At 35.9% G+C, this 17,720-nt stretch overlaps 1 protein-coding gene across 3 annotated transcripts in view; it reads left to right on the top strand.

Annotated features, from left to right (window-relative positions):
• The first annotated feature begins 750 nt into the window (after positions 1-750).
• The window catches only part of TERB2 (telomere repeat binding bouquet formation protein 2), a 29,969-nt gene continuing 12,999 nt past the window's right edge, over positions 751-17,720 (top strand). For all 3 annotated transcript variants that reach the window (XR_011501644.1, XR_011501643.1, XM_044764988.2), the window contains exons 1-6: positions 751-925; positions 1,048-1,129; positions 1,876-2,015; positions 4,365-4,426; positions 8,206-8,291; positions 13,004-13,092. Coding sequence is in view for 1 of the 3 variants with exons in the window: in XM_044764988.2 (XP_044620923.1) it covers positions 823-925; positions 1,048-1,129; positions 1,876-2,015; positions 4,365-4,426; positions 8,206-8,291; positions 13,004-13,092 (562 nt within the window). In the remaining 2 variants the exon portion in view is untranslated. The remainder of the gene's footprint in view (positions 926-1,047; positions 1,130-1,875; positions 2,016-4,364; positions 4,427-8,205; positions 8,292-13,003; positions 13,093-17,720) is intronic.

Below are 17,720 nucleotides of genomic sequence, written 5' to 3'. Positions count from 1 at the left end.
TTAGAAAAAGAACAGCAATTTAAAACCAAGGAAATTGTAAGAGCAGAAACTAATAATATAGAAAAGAAATATATGAGTATCAACGAAGCCAGAAGTTTGTTCTTTGAAAAGGCTAATAAAATGGAAAAACCTCTGGTGAGGCCAAGAAATAAATACAAGGCATAAATAACTAGTATCAAAAATGAAAAAGGAATCATTGCTACAGAGCCTGCAGACATTAAAAAAGATAATAAAAGGTTTTATGGACAGCTTTATATCAATATTTTTGAAATTTTAGATTAAATGGACCAAACAGCAGAAAAATATAGTTTATCAAAACTCATGCGTGTTTGTGGGGCGGGGGGCAGAGACGAAACTGTAAAAGAAAAACATAATTTTGAGAAATCAAGAAATTTGAACACTGGTAATATTTGACTGTATTAAATTATTATTTTCTTAAGAGTGATACTGGTATTGTGGTTATGTTTTTTCAAAAGTCCTCATCTTTTAGAGAGTCCAACTGAAACACTTATAGATGAAATGATAAAATGAGTTTTGCTTCAAAATAATACTTGATGCTACAGAACGTGCGCCCATGCCCGTACAACACAGCACACTAACTTTGTTAATACTTAGGGTTTAAAATTTACAAGCATGACTGACCCTTCTCCGACGTATTGGGGGAAAAACTAAAAGGCCTCTCCACTCCCCCACAAGTCGGTGCACTCTGTGCGGTAGTAACCGGATCCCTCTTCCTCCTGCCTCAGGCTTTTCCCGCCCATTACCCTGAGAGCCAATCATCGAGCTCGGCTTCAGACCTGGGACCAATCAGCGATCTCTGCTATGGCCCCTCCCCCACGTCCATGGGTACAAGGCGGCGCCATGTTTCAAGGGCAGCGGGGTTGGTTCTGCGGCAGCGTCAGCCATGACCTGAGGCAGTTCTGGGGTAGGAAGCTTGGTGGAAGCGGCGGGTGAGGTGGTGAGGTGGTGAGGGAAGCACCCCTCCTCCCTCTGGTGCCTTGGCCCCAGGGTACTCGCTAGGCTCATCCTGTGCTCTTGCCTCCACAGTGGCTGAAGGGGGGACGATCAGTGACCCGAGGGCCGCCGACTTCCTGTTCAGCTGTGACGCCTCCCACCCAGACACGCTGAGGTACCCGAAGGCCACCTTGCAGAGCATGCTGGGTCACCATGAGCCAAGAGTTGGAGATGGAAGTTGGAGTCCACTAATAAATATTGATGATAGGAAGGGACTGGAAACCAGCAAGTTTTCAGTCCTAGATTGGGGGGTGGGGGAGGGGGGTGTAACCTTTTTCCTCTCCTTTCTGCCATGATGGTATGGCCTCCCATCTGGTCCTCAAGTCTCTTCCTGAGTTCCAATCGTGTGTTTCCAGCTGTCTCTCCCACAACGCCACGTGGCGCCTTGTGGACGTGTGTTTAAACCCAATCCCCTGATTGCCTCTCCTACCTGCACCAGATCGTGTGTTCTCAAACTTCACGTCCTCGTAGTTTCTTTTGAATACAACCCCTGCCCCAATGATCATCCAGTGGCCAAACACCATGGATTGTACCCCTGTATGTTCTTCATAGTCACTGCCACTTAGTACACACCCTAATTACCTCTTGCCAGGGCTGTCACAGGACCTTTCTGAGAGATTACTCTGCCTCCAGTCTGTCCACCTGCCATCCCCCTTCACCTTGCTGTCCGATTTCATTTACAGCTGAGGTCTAATCACCACCCTGGCTGCCCCCCTCCCCATCCCCATACTCCCCAGTCTCCTGATTACCTCACAGATAATTCTTTCTACTTCCCTTCATTTGTTCTTTTTTTTCTTTTTGAAAGGTTGAATACATTCCTGTTTGTTTCATAACCGAAAATATTTACTTTCTTTCTCCTAGAATATATCAGAGCCTTGATTACATAGAAGATAATGCCACAATTTTTCATGCCTACTATCTCTCTGCAGTCGCTAACGCTGAAATAAAGAACTCGGTGGCTTTAGGTCATTTCATTCTTCCTCCTGCGTGCCTGCAAAAAGGTTAGCAAAGATGGTTCGTGCAAGCTCTGTTAGAAAGCCAGATCCAGCTAGGTCACCCAACTTTACTGATCTCTGTTCTCAATCAGAGATTTTTTGTTTTTTTATCTTTTAATATAAGTGGAAAAGCATGGACTTTGGAACAGATTGTCGTAGGTGTATATTCTAGCTTCATTTGTTTATCCTGCCTTCACACATTCACCGAGCTCCTGCTCTGTGCCAGGTTTCAACCCAGATGCTGAAGATTCAGCGGTGAATATCATAGGTGCAGATCTTGCCCTCACAGTGCTCACTGGCTAGGATCCAACACTTACTAGTTTGGTGACCTTTTAGCAACTTCTCTCAAGTCGTTTTGAGGGTAAAATGAGATAATATATTAAGTAGTTTGACATGTGAGCATTCAGTAAATGTTCTTTGCTGGTTTTGGAATTCTTCATTATTTTTCTGAAAATTTTTTCTGATACAAGATTCATTACGATAATAAACCCATATATTTGTATTGTTCTTTATGCTTTTAAAAGTACTTTCACATTTATTATTTCAGTAACCCTGTGAAGTAAAGGGCAAGTAAATAAACTGCTTCTGAGATTGGTTGTTTTCGTTTTCGCTGCTTGGAAACACCCTTTCTTATCCTGTTCTGTTCAAATTCTACCTGTTTTTTATGGGCTAACTTTAAATATCCATTTTTGTAGGTCTTGCATTATTATCCAGTTCTTGATGTATATGTCTTAATGTGTATGTGTCCATCCTTAGAAAGACAGATTGAAGCTCGTACAGTTCCCAGTGAGCAGATATTTTTTAAAAAACAAAAAAAACTTGAGAAAGATTTCTATACAAAAACTTTGGAAACCCCAAAGATTGGGTTCCTTCCATAGTTGATGTCCTAGTCAGACCTAGTTATAACTTATAACAGTAAACTGTTTTAAATGGTTATGCAAATAAATTAATGACTGCATAGGAGAATTGATTTATTAAAAAACTGTGCCAATCAGTGAATATCCACCTTCAAGGAGCTTATATAGTAGAATGACTGTCTGATCTGATTTTTTTTTTTTTTTTTTTGGTGAGGAAGACTGGCCCTGAGCTAATATCTGTTGTCAGTCTTCCTCTTTTTGCTTGAAGAAGATTGTTGCTGAGCTAAAATCTGTGGCAATATTTTTCTATATTTTGTATGTGGGACGCCACCACAGCATGGCTTGATGAGCAGTTTGCAGATCTGCACCCAGCATATGGGCCGGTGAACTCTGGGCCACCAAAGCAGAGTGTTCGAACTTAACCACTAACCACCGGTCTCGCCTCCTATCTGATCTGATTTCAAGTGATCATTCCTATTCTGTCTTTGAGTTTAGTATCTCACATTAAAATGTATTTAAATTTTTAAAAAGTCTGTTTCAAATGAAAACATATTCCTTTAATTTTAAAAATGAAAAGTGTACATTATTGTCCATCTAGACTAGTGTTATCTAGAAGTGTGAGACACAAATTAATTTTAATTAATTGCATATTAATTTTAAATTTTCTAGTAGCCACATTAAAAAGAATAAAAAGAAATAGGTGAAATTAATTTTAAGAATATATTTTAAGAATGAATATATTTTAAGAATAGGTTTATATAAATTATTATTTCAGTATATGACCAGCATAAAAATTATTGCAATATTTTACATTCTTTTTTTGATACTAAGTCTTTGAAATCCAGTGCTTATTTTATACTTGGAGCACATCTCAATTTGGACTAGCCACACATTTCAATATGGTATCCACATGTAGCTAGTCTAGGGGCTACTATATTGGACATCATAGGTCTAAAGAAATGTTACCTTCTTGTCCTTGAATGGGCTACTCTGGGGACTTTTGAGATCATTGAGCTAGGATGATGACATAGTCCTTTGACATGCTGGGCCTTAGAGAATTCCTTGAATGACCATGCCTACTAGACATGTTGCTCTTCCATGCTTCTTTTACAAGGTATATTATTAAATTCTTGAGAACCTCTACTCTACAAATTCAGGAATTTTATACCTTTTATTTTGACTGAACAATTGTCTGCTTTAGTAAAACTTGGCCTAAAGGCGCTGACATCTAATGAAGATATATATTCCAGCGAAAAAAGTTTACAACGATTCTCATAATGCATTGCAATCATCTGGGGAGTTTGTTAGCAATGCAAATTCCTGAGCTCCTCCCCAATAATCTGATTCAATAGGAATCTGCATTTTAAACAAGTATTTTAGTTGCTTTTGATGCAAGTGGAATAACACTGGCTTAGAAATTTCAGACTTCAAGCAAAACTCAGAAAATTCTACAGTTACTTTAAAAAAAATAGTATTGGATTTGTTTTTCTTACCACAGAAATAAGAAGAAAAATTGGTAGTTTTATTTGGGAACAAGACCAGCATTTTCTAATAGAAAAGGTAAGAGTAAATTAAGGTACTTTATTAGAATCCACAGTTTAAAAAATTTTTGAAAGCAATGTAATCTTAAAAATGTTTACTTGTGACATGTTAACACCAATGATCCAGATTAAGGAATTTAAAGGGCATGCTTTTATTGAACATCGTCTAGTTCAACATTGCTTTTACAATAGTACATGAGTAAAACTGAGATATTTTTGTATGAATAAAATTATTCACATAAAAAATTTGAACATTTGCTTCTGTCAGTGATATTAAGGGAATAATAGGTGCACAGTATTTACCAGTTCTTTACTACCGGTGTAAGATTCTGATTAATTAATTCCTGTGTTATGCCATTTGTTAAATGTTTTGACTAACACCCCTTAACAAATGTATACAATACTGAAAACTGTTTTATAGCTTTTGCCATCCTGCCTCAAATTTCCCTATGCTTTTAACTTACTTCAAAATCTTTATGCATAGCCAAATTTAAGATAATTTGAACATCAAAAAGAATAATTAGGGGCTGGCCCCGTGGTGCAGTGGTTAAGCTCACACGTTCCCCTTCAGTGGGCCAGGGTCTGCCAGTTCAGATCCCCAGTGTGGACATGGCACCGCTTGACAAGCCATGCTGTGGCAGGCGTCCCACATATAAAGTAGAGGAAGATGGGCACAGATGTTAGCTCAGGGCCAGTCTTCCTCAGCAAAAAGAGGAGGCTTGGCAGCAGATGTTAGCTCAGGGCTAATCTTCCTCAAAAAAAAAAAAAAAAAAAAAGAAGAATGACAGTAATGGATTACAATACATTGAATTAAAAAGAATCAATGATTCCATAGTGATACTCCAAAAGTACAAAGAAAGAAGAAAAAGAACAGGAGGAAGGACGGGTGGAAAAAAGGTGGGAAGAAAGGAAGGCAGAAAGAAGGGATGGAAGGAAGGAAAAGTTGAGATAAGGGAAATTTTCCTTACAAAATAGCAACTAATAAATATAGAAAGGATGATAGAATAGAAAATCACCCTCCTACCATCCCCCATAAAATAATTGACTTAGGCAAGGATCATAATAGATATTAAAACCATGTTCTCAAATTATCACCCCACAGATTACTTACTAATTACCAGGGTAAGGAATGTACCTTTACAATGGAGAGATCTGGCAGACATCACCTTAACCAACTGATCAGATTTAGCATCACCAATACTAGAACAACTTGGTGTGATAAAATAAAAAGTACACAATATTATCTATGTAGTGTTCTTGTTCAAAATGCTTAACCTGAATCTAATTATAAGTAAACATTCAGACAATTCCAGAATATGTGACATAGCAAAAACAACTAATTGGCTTTGACTCTTTTAAATGATGTCATAAAAAACAAAAAGAAAGATTGTTCTAGATTAAGAGACATAACAACCAAATGTGATGTATAAACCTTGATTGGATCCTTGAGTTTTTAGAGTAAAATTTAAAAAAACATTTTGAGAACAATGAGGAAAATTTAAATATGTACTGTATATTAGGTGATATTAATGTTAATTTTCTTAAGTGTGTAGTGGTATTATAAAGATAAAAGAATTTTTTTTAGAAAATGCATGGTAAAGATTAAGGAGTGAAATCTCATAATATCTGCAAATATTTTTAAATGGTCCAGCAAAAATAAAAAGTGAGAAAGAGAGGGCATGCATAAGTGGTAAAAATATTAAGACTTTGTGAATCTAGGCAAAAGTTATATAGTACTTATTGTATTATTCTTTAACTTTTCGGTAAATTTGAAATTTTTCAAAATAAAAAGTTAGGGAGAAAATCTTTAAAATAGTCTAAAGCCAAGGAATTAACTTATACATTTTGTATTCCTCTCATTAATTTGGTTTTTTCTTCCCAAAGTATCATCTTCTGAAAATAATATTTCCTTTCGTATCTTTGGCTATGTTGTACCAAGGACCAAAATATCTAATCCTTGACTTGTCACACTGTTTCTAGGGACATGAGTGGTGATAGAATAGTTATTATTTAACAATAGTTATTGAATATATTGGAACTTTAGAGCTAAAAAGGTCCTTAAAGATCGTTAATTTAAGCATTCAGCTTTAGAAATGAGAAAACTGAGGTAAAGAGAGGGTGAAGACCTGTCTTAGTTCCCATAGCCAGCTATTAGCAAGGAGGAACCGAATTTTCTCAGCTCCAACCCAATCCAATGATTTTTCTATTAAAAAATTAGTGGAACATATCTGTATTGACTGTTGACTCTAGAAATTGTATGGTGATATGATAAAAGATTTTGTTAGTTCTTTCAAAATATTGATTAATATTGAATATTAGCCAATTATAATAATGTAACCAACGGTTATATACGTAGAAGGTACTTCATTGAATGGCAACAACAAGGGTAAATCTGGAAAGTAATTTGGGGAACATTATTATTGTTTGGAGTGGATTTGTGACCCAAATACAGAAATCTTTTAATGGCATATTAAGCAAATATATTATGTGATAGACACCAGTATCTGAGTCACTTTCACATAGTCTTTTGGAAAAGCTTAATATACATTTAGTTCTTTCATAAATCCATAGCTAAATACTCCACTTTAGTTTTGAAGGGGAAACGTAATTTCTTCAGCTTACTTCGTATTTTTGATTTGTAGCTCACAGGAAGCCTAGGAATCTTCAAGTCAAGAATTTTAAGAAAATTCAAATTAATAACTTTTTTTGGTATCCTCCTTTATTTATTTATTTATTTATTTATTTAAAGATTTTATTTTTTCCTTTTTCTTCCCAGAGCCCCCCGGTACATAGTTGTGTATTCTTCGTTGTGGGTTCTTCTAGTTGTGGCATGTGGGACGCTGCCTCAGCATGGTCTGATGAGCAGTGCCATGTCCGCGCCCAGGATTCGAACCAACGAAACACTGGGCCGCCTGCAGCAGAGCGCGCAAACTTAACCACTCGGCCACGGGGCCAGCCCCAGTATCCTCCTTTTTTTAAAACTAAAAAGTAATATGACCACATGAGGGCAAATTTCAAAAATTGAAAAGAGAATCAAATCAGTCAAAGTTTTACTGTCTAGTATAACCACAGCTGATACTGTAAAAGTTCTGGTCTTTCTTTATCTCTAAAAATACATAGTATAATTTTGTGTGTGTGTACAAAATTGTGTTTTTCCTGCCAAACTAGAGTGAATGCACTAAGTATATGAATGTTTTTATGACTTTTGATATATATTGCCAATTTGCTGTTTTGCTTTTTTAAAAATTAAAGTCACATTGGTTTATAACATTATATAAATTTCAGGTGTACATCATTATACTTTGACTTCTGTATAGACTGCATCGTGTTCACCACCAAAAGTCTAGTGGCCATCCATCACTGTACACGTGGGCCCTTTACCTCTTTCACCCTCTCCCTATCCCTTTCCCCCCTGGAGAGGATGTGGAGAAAAAGGAATCTTTGTACACTGCTGATGGGAATGTAAATTGGTGGAGCCGTTATGGAAAACAGTATGGAGTTTCTTCAAAGAATTAAAAATAGAAATACCATATGACCAGCTCTTCCACTTCTGGATATTTATCCAAAGAACATGAAAATACTAATTTGAAAAGACACATGCACCCCTATGTTCATCACAGCATTATTCACAATAGCTAAGACATGGAAGCAACCAAAGTGCCCATCCACAGATGAATAGATAAAGAAGATGTGGTATATATATACATTGGAATGCTTTTTTGCCTTTTTAAAAAACATTATTGATTGAATTATTGGTGTGCTAATTTTTTAAAATGTGATTTCTTTTGCTATCCACAGCATGATGAAGTAACACCAAATGAAATAAAGTCCCTTGGAGAAAGCAGTAAACTAGCAACAGATCACGAAAAAGAATTATCCAAAAGGTATTGAATTTGTATACTTCGTTGATATTCAATTCAGTGTAGACATCTTTGAGTGCTGTGTGTTTATCTCATTTAATTTTTTTTTTGAGGACGATTAGCCATGAGCTAACTACTGCCAACCCTCCTCTTTTTGCTGAGGAAGACTGACCCTGAGCTCACATCCATACCCATCTTCCTCCACTTTACACGTGGGACGGCTACCACGGCATGGCTTTTGCCAAGTGGTGCCATGTCCGCACCCAGGATCCGAACTGGTGAACCCCGGGCCGCTGAGAAGCGCAACGTGCAAACTTAACTGCAGCACCACCGGGCCAGCCCTTCATTTAATTTTCACAGTCTTCTTATGAGATTGATATTATCATTATCACCATTGCCATTTTACAGAAAAAGAGATCTATGATTAGAGAGATTAAGTAATTTGGCCAAAGTCATAAAACTTTAATTAAGTGGAGAGAAGCAGGCTTTGAACTGGGTCTAATTCCAGAGCCCATGCATTTAACTACTATGCTAGACTATCCTTGCAGAAAAGAATAGAGAATATTATGTATATTATGATTAGTTACACTATTTTTAAAATATATGAATTTTTAAATAAGGAAATATACTAAATATTAGCAGTAGTTTTATTAGGATTGGAAGATCTAAGTGATTTCCTCTTTTCCAAATTGTAATGTAGTTATTTTGGTTTAAGGAATTAAATTTAAAAAGACTTGCCATTTGTTAGGGCCAATCTATGAGAAGTCCCCTTGTTCCAGGCTTATTCATTGTCTAGTCATAAGTCTATATTTTCCAGTTCAGTAGTTTTCAAATATTCGTAGGGAGCATTAGTTATTCAAAAGTCTGGTATTTACTGCTGAAATAACAGTGATCAAATAGTGGGTGTTTTTCTTTGATATAAAAGTTAATGGGTTTAACTTATATAGTTTTTTCAATTTTTTTTTAAAGATTTTATTTTTTTCCTTTTTCTCCCCAAAGCCCCCCAGTACATAGTTGTGTATTCTTCTTTGTGGGTCTTTCTAGTTGTAGCATGTGGGATGCCGCCTCAGCGTGGTTTGATGAGCGGTGCCATGTCCACGCCCAGGATTCGAACCAAGGAAACACTGGGCCGCCTACAGCGGAGTGTGCGAACTTGGCCACGAGGCCAGCCCCCAGTTTTTTCAATTTTAAGTTTTTCTCCAAAAATTTTTTCTTATATCTTTTGTGAATACTATTTGGTTTGTTATGATTTGCTGTGAGTTATCTGATTTAACACAAAGTTGTGTATTTAATTATTTTAAGTTTAGTAAACCATTGCTTCATGGTCCTGTGACTTGTAGATATTCTACCACTTAAGTTTGAGAATCCATATTCTAGGTCTTTGGGGTCTCTATGTATAGCACTCCTTGGACCTTACTTGTTATGCTTTTTGAGATAAGAAAGTGGTAAGGAGAGGATAGAAAAAAAGAGAATGGAAGAGGTGAGACCATGAAGATATTCTTAAGGGATTAAAAGAGGAGAAAATGGTTATCTTAAGTGACCTTGAAGAGAAGACTTAGAAATAGAAAATAAAAAGTAACTTCCAGTGATTTACTTGACTAGAAAAGATAGCAGGTATATAAACTCTTTAAGAAATGGTTGTCCTGCAAAACACAGAAGCCATAAAGGAAAAGATTGAGAAATATGACTACCAAAAATATTTTAAACTTGTATATGGCAATAAAAATACCACAAACCAAGTCAAAAGAAAAATATACACTGGGGAAAACATTTGACAAAGGTTAGTTTCATTAATATGCAAAGAAGGCATACAAATCTGGGGAAAATATATCCAATCCAATAACAACAAGAAAACTAGCCAAAAGATGCAAATAGACACCTTAGGTAGGTGTCTGCCTAGAGCTTTTTCTTTGTAGAACCACCAGAGGGTGCAGTGTGAACATAGATAAAATATGCTTTGACGCTCTCATGAAGCATTTATTTTGTTGGCATACTACTAGTGATATTGAACACTAAGAGGTGAACTAATTATTGAACACTTGCTAAAACAAGACACTTGTGAGCTAAGCAGTTTACAGTATTTCATTTGGTTTTCACACCTTTATGAGATAGATAATTACTACTAGCCCCATTTTTACAATTGAGAAAACAGCTTCAGAGAGCTAAATAATTCACCCAGTATTACTTAAGTAGTGAAGCTGAATTTGAAACCAAGTCTAGCTGATCTAGAGTCCAAACTCTTAATCACTGTACTGTTTTCCCTTCCCAATATGTTCCCCAGTCTTCTTAAAATTGCATGAATTTTTGTTTTTCTTGTTTTTAATTATTTTATTATAAATGTAATGCATGTAATTTGTTAAAATGGAAAATACAGAAAGAATAAAGAAAATTTAAATTATAAGCAACCCCACCACTCGGAGATAACCACCATCAACATTAATACCTTTCTTGCTAGTTTTATACAAATACACACATTAAATAAAGTTGAGGTTAGACCACATACATGGTCTGTCTCTTGATTTCCCATTTAGTATTCTCTAGGCAGTTCCCCATTTTGAAAAACTTTATTTGATATTTTAATTTGCAATGGCTGTATATGGTATTTCATCTTATTGTTTGTTTAACCAACTTCCTTTTAAAAAATATATTTTAATTGTTTACAATTGGTTACTCTTGTGGCACCTTCATAAAAATCTTTTTAAAAATAAATCTTTCTCTACTTTTTGATAATTTTCTTAATGTAAATTCTCAGATGTGGAATTTCCCTCTCTTTACCTCAGTTTTTTTCATTTCTAAAACTGAATGATTAAATTAATGATCTATTAAATTAGCACAAGACTTCTTAATAATACTAATTGATGAGGATGCGATGAGACCAACACTGGTGGTAGTTTAAATTTGTACTTTTGTGGGAAGCAACTAACAATAGGCATCATAGCCTTTAAAAATATTAATATTTTGTTTCTTTTAAGATTATTCCTAGATTTTTTTTCATTCTATTATAAATTTGCCTCCTATTAGATCTAACACATGGCTGTTCAAGTGAGTTTTAGAATTATTTTTTTCTTAAGCTCTGAAATCCCTTTGAAATTTTATGGAGAATTGTGTTAAATTTGAGAAGAATTGTTGTCTTTATAATTTCAAATATTCCTATACAGGAGAATGCTTTTTGTTTTTCTTTGTTTTTCTTTTCTATATCTCAGTAAAGTTTCCTATTTTTCTACATATAGAATCATAAATTTCTTGTTATGGTTATTACTAGATTTTTATGAGTTTTGTTGCTGTTTTGGATGGGATAATTTTTTCCATTTTATTTTTTTATTAGTTATTGCTGTTAAACAGGAAAGTTTTGATTTGGGGGTATTTATATTATATCTACTGACCTGGAATCTTTAAGATTCTAAGAATGTTTCAGTTGATTCTCTTGCTTTGCAGGGTACACTGTCATATAGTTTGTAATAATGAGAGTATTCCTTCTTCCTTTTCACTAGATATGTCTTCCATTTTTTTCTCTCCCCTCCCACAACTCTGTTGCTTGGCCAGAAATTTTAGAACCATGATAAGTAATAATAATGATAATGGATATCCTTGTTGAGTCCCTGATTTCTCTGGGAACACTATTTTGCTTTATTTGTAGGTTGTCATCCTAACTGAGCTGTAGTTTCTTTTAGAAAAGCTTATATGAAATCTAATTTTTAGACAAATTGAAAATAAAGCCTTTACTATCACTCAGTATGACTTGAGACTTTTTGGAAAATAATAAATTTAAGGATGACCTCAATTTTTGATTATTGAACTTTTTATTTTCACATAATTGTATTATCTATTGGTTATACATAGTCTAAATATAGTACACATTGTTATCTGGCACAAGTAGAAAATAGGATATTTTAGTTGAAAGCTGCTTATAGTTAATTGTACTATACAACCATATTCAGAATAATTTAACTTTTTTTTGTGTGTGTAACTTAGAAGTCACTTCAAAATCTTAGTGTAGGGGGCCGGCCCGGTGGCACAGCAGTTAAGCGCGCGCGTTCCGCTTCCGCAGCCTGGGGTTCGCTGATTCTGATCCCGGGTGCGGACATGGCACCGGTTGGCAAGCCATGCTGTGGTAGGCGTCCCACATATAAAGTAGAGGAAGATGGGCACGGATGTTAGCTCAGGGCCAGTCTTCCTCAGTGAAAAGAGGAGGATTGGCAGCAGTTAGCTCAGGGCTAATCTTCCTCAAAAAAAAAAAAAAAAATCTTAGTATACTTCATGGTTTTCCTAGACATCACTTTTTACTTATTTTGAAGTATGGAAGTACTAGTTAATAGAGTTCCAATTATTTGAACACTGAATAGCAGAAAATGCTGTGATCATTTAAAATAGAGTCTACTATGCTTTTCTTTTGGCATATTTAAGATTATATATGTATATACGTATTTTATCTAATTATAAAGTATTATTGAATTATTATGCTTTCAAGAATCTTGGGGAAAAGACCCAGGCCTCTATATAGTCAATAGATATTTATTTTGTGAAGTGGCCAAGAAAAGCAAAAATATCTATACAGACCCTTGTAGTACTTATAAGCATGAAAGATGTTCACTCTTAACATTTTCACCCAATCAGACTAAAGTCTGATCAAAGAGCAATTAGATTACTATATATATTGCCTAGAATAATTTCTCATTTGTAAAACAACTCCAAAAAAACAAATAGAAATATGACTTTCTGTATGTTTCATCTTACAGCACAGAAAAACGTTTTATAAGGACTCCAGTTGTAGAAAAGCAGATGTACTTCCCTCTTCAGAATTATCCAGTGAACAACATGGTAACAGGTAATTTAAAATAGAATTTAAAGTAAACCCAAGTAGGGAAGAAAAAAGGGAATATTTTGTGCAATAAAGCTGTTGTACTAGCCTAGCAAGTAGAGCCCCGTCTATTATATGTGCTAATAGAGGAGACATCTCACATTAAATAAATTAGTCTGCAGAATTGACCCAAAGATAGGCCCCATATTTTCTGTGTTAAAACGTTGGTCTATAGGTAGGGTCCCTGTTTATACAAGACAATCCCAGTTTATGCCTGTTGTCCTGGCTTCAGTTTTTACTCTCAAGTGGCCCAATTTGGAAGATAAATTATGTGGGTAACTCTAATCATGGTTCCCTTTGAGAATCTGATGCTTATTTGTTGAATCCTATGTTCATAGGCCCCTTTCCCTAAGCATACACACATACACACATAACATATGAATTTTACATATAATTTAAAGAGGCTCACATATGCCCAGAAGCCCATTCATGGATCACCCAAGTGTCCATGGTTTCCATACTTGGGGTTCCTAGTGCCCAACATAAAGAGAAGACAGCTAACTGAGGCTGACATTGAGAGGGTGGAACAAAGGGAACCAGCTGAAAAGTGGCCCCTGGGATTTGGATAGTGCTGAGCGAGGTGGATATTTGGATACTTTGATCTGGGTAATATTCATAAGGTCACAGATAATTTTAAAAATAGAGGTTTTTAAAAAATAGTTTTTAAAACACAGCAATTTAAGAAGCATAGGTTTTTGAAATTGCATTTAAAAAATAATTTGTATATTTATCATTTTCTCTTTACTTAGCAGTGTCAAAACTACCTCTTACAACTAGTCCACAAATTCCCAGATGTCTTCTCTCATGTTACTATCGCTTCTAACCATTCTGTCTCTCCATTTGTTTTACTATGTTTTTCTTATGTTCATTTGAGCAATATAAAATAGTCTTTAGAAAAGTACTTTTTTAAAAAGAACTTCCAATGTGTAGTTTGGAGCTGAGTCTTGAAGACATCAAAGAAAACTGCTACCCAGCTATCATAATAGAAAAGTCAATTCTGGGAATCTTAGGAGCAATTGTGGACTGCAAAAGACAATGAACTAAATAGAAATACTTAAATTCTAAGATTGGAAGCAGCTGGCTGCTGCCCAGATTTACCCCAAAGCCTAAACATTCAGATAAAATGTAGGTACCTTAAACCATGGTTATGGTATATCACTGGTATTGATTTTGCTCAGGCAACTCCATCAGGTACTAAGTGTCTCATTTTCATTTGGACTTACCAAGTTTTTGATAACATATTGAAAAGATCAATGATAAATATTAAAATCAGCCGTACAATAAAGACAAATGCTTAGATTTGGACATGTAACAATGCTGCTCTATGTTTCATTGCTGTCTGACTGTTAAAAAAAATGACAGTGTTATATAAACAAACTAAAAAGAACTGTAAAAATAATTAGTCGGAATTTTTAAAGTATAATTTTAACCTATGGTAATCTTTTGTTGATTTTATTGGTAGAACTAAAGTAAAATTTTCTGATTTCTTTATTTGCTTAACTGAATATTTTCTTTATCTTTCTACATTAAATTTTTAAATAGCACTTTCTTGGAAGAAAGCTTCACTTTTTAGAGATAATTCATTTGTCTTTAATTTTGATGTGAAGTGACAAGTACTTTGTTTTTTAATTTTAATTTAATTTTTTTTTTTAGGAAGACTAGCCCTAAGCTAACATCTGCCAATCCTCCTCTTTGTTTACCGAGGAAGACTGGCCCTGAGCTAACATCCGTGCCCATCTTCCTCTATTTTATATGTGGGACGCCTACCGCAGTATGGCTTGCCAAGCAGTGCCATGTCTGCACCCGGGATCCAAACCAGCAAACTCCTGGCCACCGAAGCAGAAGGTGCACATTTAACCGCTGAGCCACTGGGCCGGCCCCTCGTTTTTTTATCATACCCATCTGCTTGTACGGGAAGGAGTAACTTCTTGCTGGGAAAATCAGCTTGTGTTAATCAAAAATGTAGTCATGACAGTTGTAATTTAGGCAGTGGTATCAATTTTTGTGACTACAACTTGACTCTTCCTCAAAATGGGCTGGGTTCAACTCAATGAATGTTAAATCTCTTAAAATAAAACTGATTGGTTGGTTTGTTGTAGAAAATACAAGTTGGAGCTATACCCTAGAACAGGGTTCCTCGGTCCTGGAATTATTGGCATTTTAGGCCAGATAATTCTTTGTTGGAGAGGGTGACTCTGGCCTCTGCCCACTAGATGCCAGTAGCATCCCATTTAGCCCTCCCACTTTGTGACAACCAAAAATATTTCCAGGTATTGCCAGATGTCCCATAAAATATCAAAGGATTTTTTTTTTTATCTGTTTTTCGCTTTTGGCTGGAATTAACTGCTCTCAGTCTGATGTTACTAGTAATCACCCATGATAAGAAGTTCTGATTGACAGGTACATGTGTGATTAATAAAAGAAAAAAATTACTACTGATTATAAATATCTTGCAGTCAAAAATTTCAAACCAAAAAGTTCTGGTAATTAAAAGTTTGGGAACCTATGATAGATACTGTATTAGTTATCTATTGCTGTGTAACAAATTTCTCCAAAACTTAGCAGGTTAAAACAATGAACGTTTACTATTTCGTAGTTTTTGAGGGCCAGGAATCCAGGAGCATGTTAATTGGATACTTCTGTCTCAGCATTCTTCATAGGTTGCATTCAGGTTGTCAGCAAGGCTGCAGTTATTTCAAGGCACAACTGGGACTGGAAAATCCATTTCAAAACTCATTCATGTGGTTGTTGACAGGCCTTGGGTCTTTGCTGGGTTTTGGCCAAAGGCTTCAGGTTCTCACCAATTGGGCCTCTCCATGAGGCCTGTTCACAACATGGTAGCTTGTTTTCGTCAGAGTGAGAAATGCAAGAGAGAAAAAGAGTGTGCCCAAGACAGAAGCCACTGTCTTTTTTATATCTACTCTCAGAAGTGACCATACTATGGCTTCTGCTATGTGCTATTGGTCAGCTAGACCAACACAAGTACAAAGTGGGAGGAGACTGCACCAATTTGTGAATACCGGGAGATAGGGATCACTCAGGGCTATCTGGGAGACTGGCTAGTACAGACATATACGGAATTGTTCCCCCAAGAATGCCCTTCCTAGGAACTCTCTTTTCTTCCTCCTAGTTCATCTGGATTACATGGGAACAATCATTTTCTGAAACATGAGCTTGCTCCTCATCCCCAACAGTTGCTTTGGGAGTGAACACCTGATTTGAGCTGGGCCACTCACAGCTCTTTCTGTGGATTTTTAGACATGGAATGCAGCAAGTTAAATCATTCTTATCCAGGGGACCATAGCCCTAAAACATGAAACTTAGGAGTTATCAGTGGCCATGTTTTCTAACCCTAAAGAAAGCCAACTTGCCTCAAGAGAGGAAAATGAAACTAACGTGCAGAGAAAAACTGGAGAACAGGGAGACGGCCATGAGAACGGGTTCTAGTTACTTCTGAGGCCCAGCAATATGTCTGCCTTCCTCACCTCTTGGTTGATACGGCACTGTCCTTCCAGTAAACTCCCCTTTTGTTTAAGCAGGTTTAAATTGGGAGTCTGTCAACTTCAGCCTGCAGTCCTAACTACTTCAAACTGCCACAATAATCCATTTCTGATGCATAAATGTCCTATCCTTCTTATACTTACAGGAATATTTTTATTAATGTAGTAATTATTATTATTTTTTTTAAAGATTTTATTTTTTCTTTTTCTCCCCAAAGCCCCCCAGTACATAGTTGTATATTCTTCGTTGTGGGTCCTTCTAGTTGTGGCATGTGGGACACTGCCTCAGCGTTGCTTGATGAGCAGTGCCATGTCCGTGCCCAGGATTCGAACCAACGAAACACTGGGCTGCCTGCAGCAGAGCACGCGAACTTAACCACTTGGCCACAGGGCCAGCCCCTGTAGTAATTATTTTTAAAATTATTACCCTCACACATATCTTTAGAAACTTCACATAGTGTATATGTACAATTAACTAAAGATTAATATTTTTCTGCACTAGTTTATTTTACACAGAAACCTAGCCTTTAGGCAAAGATCATGAACCATATGGAGTATAGTAATAGTGCTTCAAGAGATTTTCTGAAGTAAATGACTATAATTAAAATATCTTTAAAGATACTAATCAATTTTATATAATTAGATTCAGTTAATTTATTAACTGTCGATTTATTATCTATTATTAGAAACAATCAAACTATATCCATAGATGTCCTTTTGATGGTGGTTCTAAATTCAATCAGCCTTGAGTTCTACCAGAATTTTTTTCATATAATATTTACTTTAAAATTAGGTTTCAATTTTAGTATAAACCACAAACACATTACACATAAAATGTAATCACTCAGATAAGCAATTGCTATCAAGGTAATATTGCTTAAAGTCATTGGGTCAATGACCCATTCTAGGTGTTCTTTCTGATACTCATATCTGTTTCAGATTATTAGTGAAATCAAAATTTCTCACACCCATAACCTTTGCTGACTAAGCAGCAATATTGACTTTCCCATTAATTTTTAATTAAAGAATGTTATCCCAGTGTTAGCAGTGCGGGAAAGTGTTGCCTACTCTACTAGGGAAGATGAGGTGTTGGTG

Source organism: Equus asinus, chromosome 2 (assembly GCF_041296235.1).
Source record: "Equus asinus isolate D_3611 breed Donkey chromosome 2, EquAss-T2T_v2, whole genome shotgun sequence".
NCBI classification, from domain to species: Eukaryota; Metazoa; Chordata; class Mammalia; order Perissodactyla; family Equidae; genus Equus; species Equus asinus.
The sequence above is the reverse complement of the archived record's forward strand: the minus strand, read 5'-3'. Positions and strand labels throughout refer to the sequence as shown.